This window comes from Arachis ipaensis, chromosome B10 (assembly GCF_059453495.1).
Source record: "Arachis ipaensis isolate K30076 ecotype BB chromosome B10, ASM5945349v1, whole genome shotgun sequence".
Taxonomy (NCBI): domain Eukaryota; kingdom Viridiplantae; phylum Streptophyta; class Magnoliopsida; order Fabales; family Fabaceae; genus Arachis; species Arachis ipaensis.
Window position 1 is genome coordinate 149160267 of NC_142435.1, and position 11626 is coordinate 149171892.

General features: G+C 29.2%; 2 protein-coding genes across 2 annotated transcripts; both read left to right on the forward strand.

Moving 5' to 3' along the window:
• The first annotated feature begins 359 nt into the window (after nucleotides 1-359).
• LOC107624319 (Exostosin family protein) lies at nucleotides 360-2219 on the forward strand. Its single transcript, XM_016326818.3, has one exon. The coding sequence runs from the start codon at nucleotides 531-533 to the stop codon at nucleotides 2007-2009; it is 1479 nt and encodes a 492-aa protein (XP_016182304.1). The 5' UTR covers nucleotides 360-530; the 3' UTR covers nucleotides 2010-2219.
• Nucleotides 2220-6586: 4367 nt separating this feature from the next.
• On the forward strand, nucleotides 6587-9684 carry LOC107621846 (BTB/POZ domain-containing protein At1g50280-like). The gene is made up of 3 exons (XM_016323829.3): nucleotides 6587-6715; nucleotides 6834-7964; nucleotides 9137-9684. The coding sequence occupies exons 1-3, from the start codon at nucleotides 6653-6655 to the stop codon at nucleotides 9560-9562; spliced, it is 1620 nt and encodes a 539-aa protein (XP_016179315.1). The 5' UTR covers nucleotides 6587-6652; the 3' UTR covers nucleotides 9563-9684.
• Nucleotides 9685-11626: the final 1942 nt, after the last annotated feature.

An 11626-nucleotide genomic window follows, 5' to 3' on the forward strand; every position in this document is an offset into this window, starting at 1 on the left:
AATATATATTTATATTTTAATATATATTTTATACTAACAGTTAATTTTAATATATACATAATATAAACAACAAATATATATATATATATATATATATATATATTAAAAATTTAGATCATCTAAAATTTAAATTTTATTTTAGAAAATAAAATTTAATTTTTTATTATTTATTTTATAATTAAAAATAAAAAAATATATAAAAAAATCATTCAAATATAAAAAATTAAACTTTATCCTCTAAAATAAAATTTAAATTTTAGAGAATCTAAATTCATATATTAACAACTAATTATAGCCATGTTTAAATTCTTGTTGACTGCACACATTAATGGGAGGAGATTAGATAATAAAAAATCTTTCATCACAAATTCACAATAATATAGAAGACAGAGAGTTACTACTGTTTCTTCATCATAATTATTTCCTAGTCTTCACCAAATTGGAGCCACAACTTTCTCTCTCTCTGTTTCTCTGACTAAAGTTTCCATCACTTTCAACCCTGAGTCTGTGCCTCTTCTTCCTCTTCCTCCATGTTCTTCAGAAAACCATCACCGACTTCTTCTCTAAATTACTATCTTCCATCATCATCAGACCTCTTCTCAAAAACCAAAGACAAAGATCCAAACATCGCCTTAACCAAGCTCAACAAAATCAAGTACTTACTCTTCTCATGTCTCTTCATTGCCACGTGGCTCATTCTTCTTCGCTTATGGCTCTCACCAACCACAACCACCACCCTCACCACCACCACCACAACCACCCTCAACAACCACAACAAAACATGCGTCGGTTCATACCCATTCTACATCTACAACCTCCCTCCACAGTTCAACCTCGGACTCCTCGAGCACTGTAACAACCTCAACATCTACACCAACATGTGCCCCCACGTGGCAAATAACGGCCTAGGCCAACCTATCGTAACAACCGTAACTGCATTATCATCATCATCGTGGTTTGCTACGCACCAATTCATAGCGGAGATGATATTCCACGCGCGGCTCGAGAACCACCCGTGCCGCACGTGGGATCCAAGCGAGGCGCATCTCTTCTACGTCCCTTTCTATGGCGGTCTCTACGCCTCCAGCGTCTTCCGTGAGGCTAATCTCACGCAGCGTGATTCCCTGGCCGTTGATCTTGTTGACTATCTCCAGAGTCTACCCTGGTTTAATATAAACGAAGGTAAGGATCATTTTCTTGCCCTGGGGCGAACCGCATGGGATTTCATGAGAACACCCAGTGGGCCTGACTTTGGAGCCAACATTCTCCTAAACCTGCCACCTGTCAAAAACATGTCGGTGCTAACAGTGGAGCGACAACCCTGGCAAGGGAAAAATCAATTTGGTATTCCTTACCCTTCTTATTTTCATCCCAGGAGCTTAACAGAATTGATGACGTGGCAAAAACAAATTGGTGACTCCACCAGACCTTATTTATTTTCGTTTGTCGGCGGGACACGTCACGGTTTAGAAAAAGCCAAAATACGCGACGAGATATTGAAGCAGTGTAAGAATTCTATGAAGTGTGAGCTGGTACAGTGTGGAAATGGTGCCAGCAAGTGCCATGATCCAATGGCTGTGCTCGAAGTTATGAGTAAGTCTAGGTTTTGCCTTCAGGCTCCGGGTGACTCGTTTACCCGGAGGTCAACATTTGACTCGATTTTGGCCGGTTGTATACCTGTGTTTTTCTCCTCTCATACAGCGTACACGCAGTATGCGTGGTACTTGCCAGACGAGAAAAACACGTATTCTGTATTTATTGACGAAAATGATTGTGGTGAGGGGAAGAAGAGTATTGAGGAGGTTTTGATGGGAATTTCAAAAGAAGATGAAGAAAAGATGCGTGTGGCTGTGATAAATTTGATCCATAAGGTCACGTATATGCATCCTAATGCAAGTGTTGTTGAGGATGTTAGTTTTGGTGATGCTGTTGATATTGCGTTGGAGAGACTGTCTAGGATTGTTGAGGAAAAAATAAGTGGTAAGGATTTTGGAAGTGAGGAAGTTTAATTTGATTAGCATTATTATTTTTATTTATTGTTTTTTTCAATTGGATTTGTCGTAGATGTTATGTGTAGGTAAGAAACTAAATGTGAGGGGCTATGTTTGTCTATTTTTGGAATTTGATATGATCTGATGCTCCGAATTGTTTCATTGATATTTGGAATAATAATGGGAAGTATCAATCAAAAGATCACTACCTTTTAAGATTCATTGCTACTTTCAGTTTTGTATCTAGCCATATTTTTTGTTTGTTGTCTACATATTTTTTAGTCTAATAGGATAAAAATTAATCCGTCCTAAATTTAAGCTGTATTTAAAAATTTATTATTGGTCAATAAATTATTATATGCAGAAAATGAGTGAATTGACCATTTAACCAACTCAAATTAATTGTATTTAGCTACTATTTGTTAGTAACTTTTGGATAAGTTATATATGAACTAGTGTTCTTAAAAAAAAAAAAAAAATCATTTTAAAACAAATTAAAATCTAGCGGTATGTGTGTTGGAATTATTAGCTCAACCTCATAAGTCATGTGTTGGAGTTAAAAGCAAAAGCTGCGAATGAAGGACATAGGAGTAAATTAGCTTCTTCTTTAATATGGGGTGTGACGGTGGGTGCACTTCATAGGCTATATTTATCACATGCTTTGTAAGGTGTTATGTGATGAATTTTGACAAAATAAATTAAAGAGAAAGGGAATAAAATTTTCAAGTTATTACAAATGTGATTGTTATGGTGTCTAAAAGGTAGTACTTAATCTACTAAAAAAAATAAAAAATTAATATTTAATTTAAAAATATAAAAATAAATATTTTTTAAATACTTAAAATTCATTATAAAAAATAAATTATGTAAAAATAAGATATCAAGTCATAGACTCCATCGAATTGACTTATTACAAACACTTTACTATAGTTTTGTTATTATAATTTATAATTACTAGTATATTCATTGATATTCCATAATTCACCTTTTTTTTATTGAATGTGTGCGAAAATATTAATGGTGAAATCAGTCAAATGACAAAGACATTGTACTCTTATTAAAAAATCTTCGATTTTTTTTTGTCAGGGACGTGGGTAACAAACGGCCCAAGCCCAAAAAAACAGAAACCTTATTGTTCATTTCATATGTATCCATAAAAAATATTAAAACAGGGTGGTTTTTCTTTTTTGAGTCAGAGGGTGGGTGGGTTTTTTTTTTTGGTCAAGAGAGGGTAGGTGGGTTCAAACGGCAAATAAAAGAGAACAACACTTTTTGGGCCTGAATACCAAAAATGGAAGGGGACAATATTTTTCCTAGCCCACAACTAAGGTAGTACTAGGCCCATAAGTCCAAACAAAAAACAGAATTGTGAGGGAGATGATCAATTTGAAGGGTTGGTTTGGGGGGGTTGGGTTGGGGTTCCGGGTAGGGTTTTTGGTCTTAGCCCATGACCAAAAAAAGAATATCATAATTCATAATAATTTTGAACAAAATTGTATAAGCAGAAAATGATCTGTAAATATCCTTTACTTAATATTTGTAATTTGTTGAATATATGAATAATTGAAAACAAACAAAATTCTTGAATAATAAATAAAAAAGATTCGAAGCACGCATATCATTAGCACATGCATAAGCAATGACTCAGATGCTGTCAGACGCTGGTTGTATGTGGTGCTTAATAAGAATCAAACTAAGTTTCGATTTTTTACAAATTTATTCTTGGATAAGATATATTTTTTGTTTATAAAATTTGTTAAAATTTTTAAATATATTTATAAATTTATTTTATTTTAATTTTATTTTAAAATTTTTGAATTACATTAAAAATATTTTTTATGGTTAATTTTTTAAAAAATTTAAAATTAATTGAATAATAATTTTATAAGAATAACTTTTAATACAAATAAATTAGATATAATTGTCTTGTATTATTACTGAATTGATCCTAAATTTTTTAAAAATTTAGCTACAAGAATATATTTGATATAAATAAAAAATGTTAAAAATAAAATAAAATTTAAAAATATTTTTAAAGTTTTTAACAAATTTTAAAGATAAAAAAAAATATATTTTACCTTTTTTTTTCTTTCTAAATAGGTAACAACTCAATATATGACATTGCTATATGTACCAAAAGAATGTATGACATCAGTGTCTTAAACAAGAAGGTTTGCAATGAAAAGCTTATGACATATTCTTCCTATGTTATGTTATTTTCTTTTATTATCCACTTAGATTTTAGCTAAGTTAGGTAAAAATTATTCTTCGTTGTATGAAAAATTAGAGAATTTATCTAAAAAATTTGATTTGATTGATTGATTTAGTTTAAAATACTACAAAAAAACAGCTCAAAGCCAATTTTTTTATTAGTAATGCTAAAAAAATAAAAAAATACTTTAAATTTATCTTATTTAGTATTTATTAATTCTAACAATAATTAATAAATATTAAATAAAATAAATTTTAATTATTTTTTACTTTTTTTTTTGTTATCCAATATTTTAATTTTTCGACTCAATCATTTTACTCATTAGTCCTCGTTCAATTTAAAAATAGTCTAAATTTAGATGCTAATTTTTTGTTTATAGAAATAGAAGTGGTGATATAGTTTAATATTGTAATTTTTGGTATTTTTCAAAATTGTGAAAAGTACACAAATCGAAAGGTCCGATTTTTGTAGCTCAAAATTTTTTTTTTACCACAAATCGGATGGTCCGATTTGTGTACCTCTCACAAATCGGATGGTCCAATTTCGATACCTCTAATAAATCGGACGGTCCAATTTCTACTTTTCTAGTTAAACGATTCTACATTTGAGTATAACACCCAACAATCCACATTTTAAAAAAACAACACTACCACTCCAATATTAAAAATAAAAAGTTCCAATTTTTTACCTTATCAACCATTGATTTTATCTTGATTCTTTTCAAAAAAAAATTTCCCTTATAGTTCTCATTGGTCCCATTCATTAGGTCCATGTTCACATGTTTAGAAAGTACATCCCTCAAGTAAATCCAAAGCCAAGTCATGCAATGCAACTAAATTTAACTGGCAGAACTCAGAACTGAAAAAAAGGTGCTTATATTATTAACCAATATGCTTTGGTTTTGCTCTTCTTGAATTGTTGACCCTGTCAGACAAATTCAAACATAAGCCTATCCCATTTCAATAGCAAATAAAATAAAAACAAAAAAAGAATCATTGTGGCTTACTCTAAATTTTGAAGTAGAACAACTGGTCCAGCAATAGAGACAAGAGCAACAAATTAGCAAAATACATAAAATATATACTGTCACACACCTTTTGCTAATACAACCAAATTTGTCATACATGCATGGGGACCTTGTCTTATAATAGCCAAAACTATATAACATCAATCATAAATAATTATTAATAAGGCTGTAGAATCACGATACAAAAAGCATATTTAACATAAAAACAGAATATAATATATGTAGTTAATTATGAAAAAGAGCTAGGAAACAAATGGGATAGATCTCAATAATGAAGCATCTCCTTGGCTTGGATAGGGTTGAACATTTTCATGTACCTTGCTTGGCCATACCGTTATATATATATACACTGACAAATCTGTTAAAAACTAGTAGTGAATGTAAATTTGAAATTTTTTTTTACATCATAAATTTGAAATACATCATAAGTCTGAAATTACACTTGAGTTTAAAGCTGCATTTGTTTACAGATTACGTGACACTGAAACAGCTATGAGTAATATTATGAGGAGTGTTAGGAGATAAGCGACTTTTGTGATTTGTAACCATCAAGTAGTTATTAATGATGTTTTTAATAGTGTGAGATTTCATCCAATGATATAGGATTACTCACTTTTTTTTTGTTGATTACATGCTGATTAGAATTTAACAACGTTGTTGTCCCTCTGGACTTTTTCATATTATATATCTAAGTTTTTTTATGAACCAAGTCCAATTAAGTTAAACAATAAGACTTGTAATAATGCTAGCCATAATTGATTTTTGTTATGTTAGATTAACTTGGTTAGATTTTGTTAACAAAAAGATTTGGATGTGTAGTATTATTCAACAGCCAAATAGGATACAGAAATACAAAATTATGTTTGGTAGATAAAACATAATTAAAAATATTGTGTCTAAAAATTCTGAATTAGTATATTTTATAAAAGGATACATAGATACTAACAAGAGACACAATTTATTTTTTATTTTTATTTTTTATTAATTTTTTATTATTATATTTTTTTATAAAAAAATAAAATTAAATTAAATTTTCATAATTTATTTTAGATTATCACAAAATAAAATATAAAAATACTAATTTTTGGTCATGTTCTCTAAACCAAACAAAGCCTAATTGAATTAGGGTTAAACTAAAAACTCAAATTATATCTCACACAAAGCGAGTTCGCGCAACTTCTTAATTGAGTATGGAGAGACTATGCCATTTGAGCTATAGCTCATACTTAATCGATATATAAATATTATTTTAAATATTTATTAAACTTAAGGGCATACCCTAATCTTAGTGGAATAACTGATACCGAGACCAACTAAACTTTTATATATTAAAATTCATATAATGCATTTATATAATTATCCACAAGAATTAGAATTTCATATTTCCCTCTCTTTTGTTCAATGCACAATTAAGTGGCTACTATGCAGAAGCCTTGTGACTTGAAAATCAACATTAATGATGAGGAAATCTTCCTTTTGAACAAGGTACTCAACATATTCATTATTATTTATATTTTCTCTTCTAAATTCTAATAATTGTTCTTAGATCCAAAGAAAAATCAAAAGGTGAAGACTGAAGAATCTAGTTCATCTTATTTTGCAGGAGGTTATGTCAAAATACAGTGGAAAAATAGAGAGTCAAATCCAGAACAAGAACAAGAACAAGATGATGATTGAAATGAATGATTTCCCATGTGGTCCAAATGGATTTGAGCTTGTTTCAATGTTCTGCTACAACAATGGCAAGATTCCAATCACAGTTTCCAATGTCCTTATCCTCCATTGCAGTGCACTCTACCTTGACATGACTGAAGAATTCTTCACCAACAATCTCATCCAACAAACAGAAAATTTTCTTGACAGAATCTATCACTGGACATGGAATGACACACTTTTGAGTCTCAAGAGTTGTGTTTCATTCCATTCCTATGCAGAAAACTGTGGAATCTTGGACAAGATCATGTTTGCATTGTTGGCAAAGATTGCTCTGAACTCTGATCCAAGCCTACTTTTGTTGTCTCCTTCTTCGTCGCCGTCGTCGCCGGAAAACAATAACAAGAGGTTTTCTTTTCAGGCAACACCAAAGACTATAAGACAAAGTTTTCCAAGCAAAGCTTGGTGGTTTCAAGACATGGATTCTCTTCCTCCAATGATTATTGACAAGTTTCTCAGGTGCATTGGCGGTTACAAGAAGCATAACAACAACTTAGTCCTCACAAGGTTCCTAATTGATTATCTGAAGAAATCAGTTGCTCCAAGTAGAAGCAAGAATGGTGAGTATTCGAGTATTGCCGAGACAGCTGCTTATGGAGTCATATTTGTTGGGAAGAACACATTTTCTTGCAGAACACTTTTCTGGGTGCTAAGGATTGTGTCTTGTTTTGGGCTTAGTGAAGGTTGTAGAATGGAGATGGAGAAATTGATTGGTGGGAATCTTGAGCAAGCAACATTGGATGATTTGTTGGTGTGTGGGAACCATATGGGGCTGTATTATGATGTTAATTTTGTTATAAGGTTAGTTAAATTATTTGTTGAGAGCAACAATAATAATAATAATAGTGAAAGTTTAGAGAAAATGAGGAAAGTTGGAAGGTTAATTGATAAGTATTTGAGAGAGGTATCAGCTGATCAGAATCTGAAGATCTCAAAGTTTCTTGGAGTTGCAGAGTGTTTGCCTGATTCTGCTAGAGATTGCTTTGATGGCCTCTACAGAGCCATTGACATCTATCTTCAGGTTAGTTCATCAAAATCGTTAGAAAGTTTCACATATTTTATTAGTATTCCTTAATTGTCGCGACAAAAAAAAAACAGTCGGAACTTTTCTTATTTAGCATTCATTAATTGTCGCAATGCTAAATAAAGAAAGTTATCGCTGTTTTTGGCTGATATTTTTTTGTTACTAAACATTTTCCTTTTACTAATCTAATAGGTAGTTATTTACATGTAAAATATATTTATATGCAGATGATAATTAAGAGGTGAAAATTCAGGTGCAGTCAATTTTATATGAAATTGATTGATAGTTGAGAGTGGTTAAATGATTTGACTAAATTTTCATTTTACTGCTCTCAATTATTAACTTCACATGAAATTTACTGTACCTGAGTTTTCACCTAATTAAAAAGATAATATTTATATGTTAAATAATTTAGTCAAATACATCTGTTGCTAATTGATTTTAATTATTTTTTTACATAATAATATTTTTATTTAAATAATTGTTCTACTAAAATGCTTAATATAATATGTGTATTATCTAATTATTATTTTAAAGACAATTTTATACATCTTTATGTGGATAACCACCATCTATTTTTACCTTTTTTTTCTTAAACAATCACCAAATATTTTTTTTTTCTTAATGACTTATCATCACTAGAAATTGCTAGGATAGTAAAATTTGTTAGTCCAAATTTCAGTTCAAAATACTGAAATTTACCAATTTGGCTTATTATTATTATTATTATTATTATTATTATTATTATTATTATTATTATTATTATATCTATGTCATTGTCATATAATCTGTCATATATATGGAAATGCAATCAATCATGAAATAAAACAAAAAAAAGAGGATAAGAAGGTGCCCGCCAAGAAGGGAAACGAATTTTGCCAAATGTTTGTATTACTCTAAATAATGTTGTACATACAAAAATTTGAATAATCTAAAGATCCAAAAAAAAAAAAAAATTGCATACTCTTATAGTCTTATAAATGTATACATAATTAAATAGTTTTGTTCAGTTTACTAATATTATTTTTGAATAATCTCTCCACAACAATTACTTCTTTTAAAAATTTTAATTTTGTAAATGTATTGCTTTGGTGTTAGTGTTAATAATCTAACTTTTATATTTAATTTCTAATTCAATTTTTTTCTTGGTGGAACTATTCAATTTGCAGTCTCACCCAATGATTACATTTGAAGAAAGATCAAGATTGTGCAGATGTCTTAATTATAATAAACTAAGTTTTGAAATTTGTAAAGATCTTGCAAAAAACCCAAAAATACCCCCAAGGATTGCAATGCAAGCACTTATTTCCCAAAAAGCAAAAATTCCACAAAGTGTTTTTGCAGTTAATGAAAAGGGCATAATGGACCATTCACAAATAATCTTGTACAATGAGTCCAACACAAATAACTTGTTCTTGGAAGAGAAAGAAGACATGAGACTAAACTTAGAAAGCATGCAATTAAGAGTAAGGGAGTTGGAGAAATTATGCAACCAAATGAAGAATCAAATGTCAAGGTTTGGTGTCAATAATAGTAATAATAATAATGGGTTGCTTAGTCCTTCTTGTGCTGGAAATGGGCATAGATTCTGTTGAATATATATTAATGTAAATTCTTGCTTGGTTGTTTATCTATGGCTAAGATATATATTGATATTTCATTGAATTGTATAAAAAATTGTATTGTAATTTTGATTTTTTTTTTGAATGTTTAACTATACGTATATATTTATTGTAGTATTTGCAGAGTTTAATATTATATGAAATATTTGATTACGTAAAAATGATATTATTTTTGAAAGCAAAGTATCAGACGTGGTTAATTATGTTGTTCGATCATTCTGTTAAGGAATTGTATGATAGTTAACTTATCTTGTTGATGGCATTTTTGCTAGTAATTGGGGTTTTGAGGTTATAGCAAGGCTAGACATGAATTTAATAGTGGCATTTGATGTTTCTCATGTACATGTTTGCCCATATTGGGCTTAGACTTCTTTATTGAAAAGATTTTTTTTTTTTTTTTATCAAAGATAGAGAGACTCGAATTTATGATTTCTTACGTAAATATGAAAAGATTATGCTATTTGAACTATAATTTATTGGTTTATTGAAAAGAACTTATACATTATAGAATATAGACTATAAATTATATCTAATAACATTTTTTATCACTAAAAAATCATTTGATATTATTTTCTACATAAATCAAAATTGATTATTATATATAAATTTAAAATGCACATGAACATGCAGTTCTATTGATATTCAATTTTTTTAAAGATTTAATGATACTAAATGTACACTAAAATTAGCTATTAAAATTGGCTATTAGTATAAGAGAACAACTAGGAAACCAAAAGCATATCAGCTAAAAATATTAAAATATATATATATATATATATATAAATAAATTAAATACATCTATACACAAATATATTATTATTAATTTTAATATACAAATAATATTTTTATAATTTTTATATATATATTGGGCAGATTATTGCCAAATATACTAGAAATTTTTGTATTTTAATATTTTTAGATATTAATCTTTAATATAATAAAAAAATTTAATTTTAATAACTAATAATGTAAAAAAAATTTACATATATATTTAATTACATATTAATATATTATCACATTAGTAAATATAACTATTTTTAACGATTAATATATAAATGATCATCGTCAAATAAACAAACATAACTAAATATTGTATACAATAATTTAAGCAATCCAGTGTATCAAAATTAATCATATTAAAATTTTTTATATATATAGTTAGTTGAGTGAAAAGAAGATTTAGGAACATTATTAATAAAATGGTCAAACAAGATTTATATGTAAATGATTTTTTTATAGATATAATATATATAATAGAATTTAATGAAATCGTTTGGTTATGTAGCTGATTTTATTTAATGACAAAAGATTTTGTTGTTATTGTTATGGTTAGTTGAGTGAGACGGTTTGGTTGGTGTGCCAATTGGCCAAAGCCTTGCTTAGTAGGTGTTTGATTGTTTCTAAATAAACAAATGAAGATTAAGATTAAGATGGAAAGAGTCCTAATTTGACGCCAAGGTTCCCAATTGGAGCCTAAATCACGTCATGCAATGCATGTTGTTATTATCTCATTTGACTCTTTGCCATTGTCAACACTATTATGCAAATCAACCAGTCCCCACTCCCTACATCATCGCCACATTCCCATGACATTTGAAATTACAGACATGCCCCTAAGACATGCAATCTTTGTGCTTAATCCACTCTTGATTGTCAAATCCTGAGGGCATTTCCGTCACTCCGCACACTAAATAGGGCCAGTTGGGTGCTGTCTCCACCGGCATCAGTTGGAGATTCCGTTATTTTGCGTCTCTTTTGGTGCCAACACATCGGATTTATCGTTGCAAACTTCCAATTACGCGTTGAAAATGGGCCAACCAAACACTTTTTTATTAAGGAGAATTGAAATGGACCAAACACTAGCAAAGGTAAATGCTGATTAATAGTTTAATACAATAACACTTTCCATGAAAAATAATAATAATAATAATAATAATAATAATAATAATAATAATATATGATAGTCAAAGAAACTCTAGTAGTAGTCCATGGAGTTTAGGCTAACTAATTATAAACAGACAATATAAAATTTTTAAA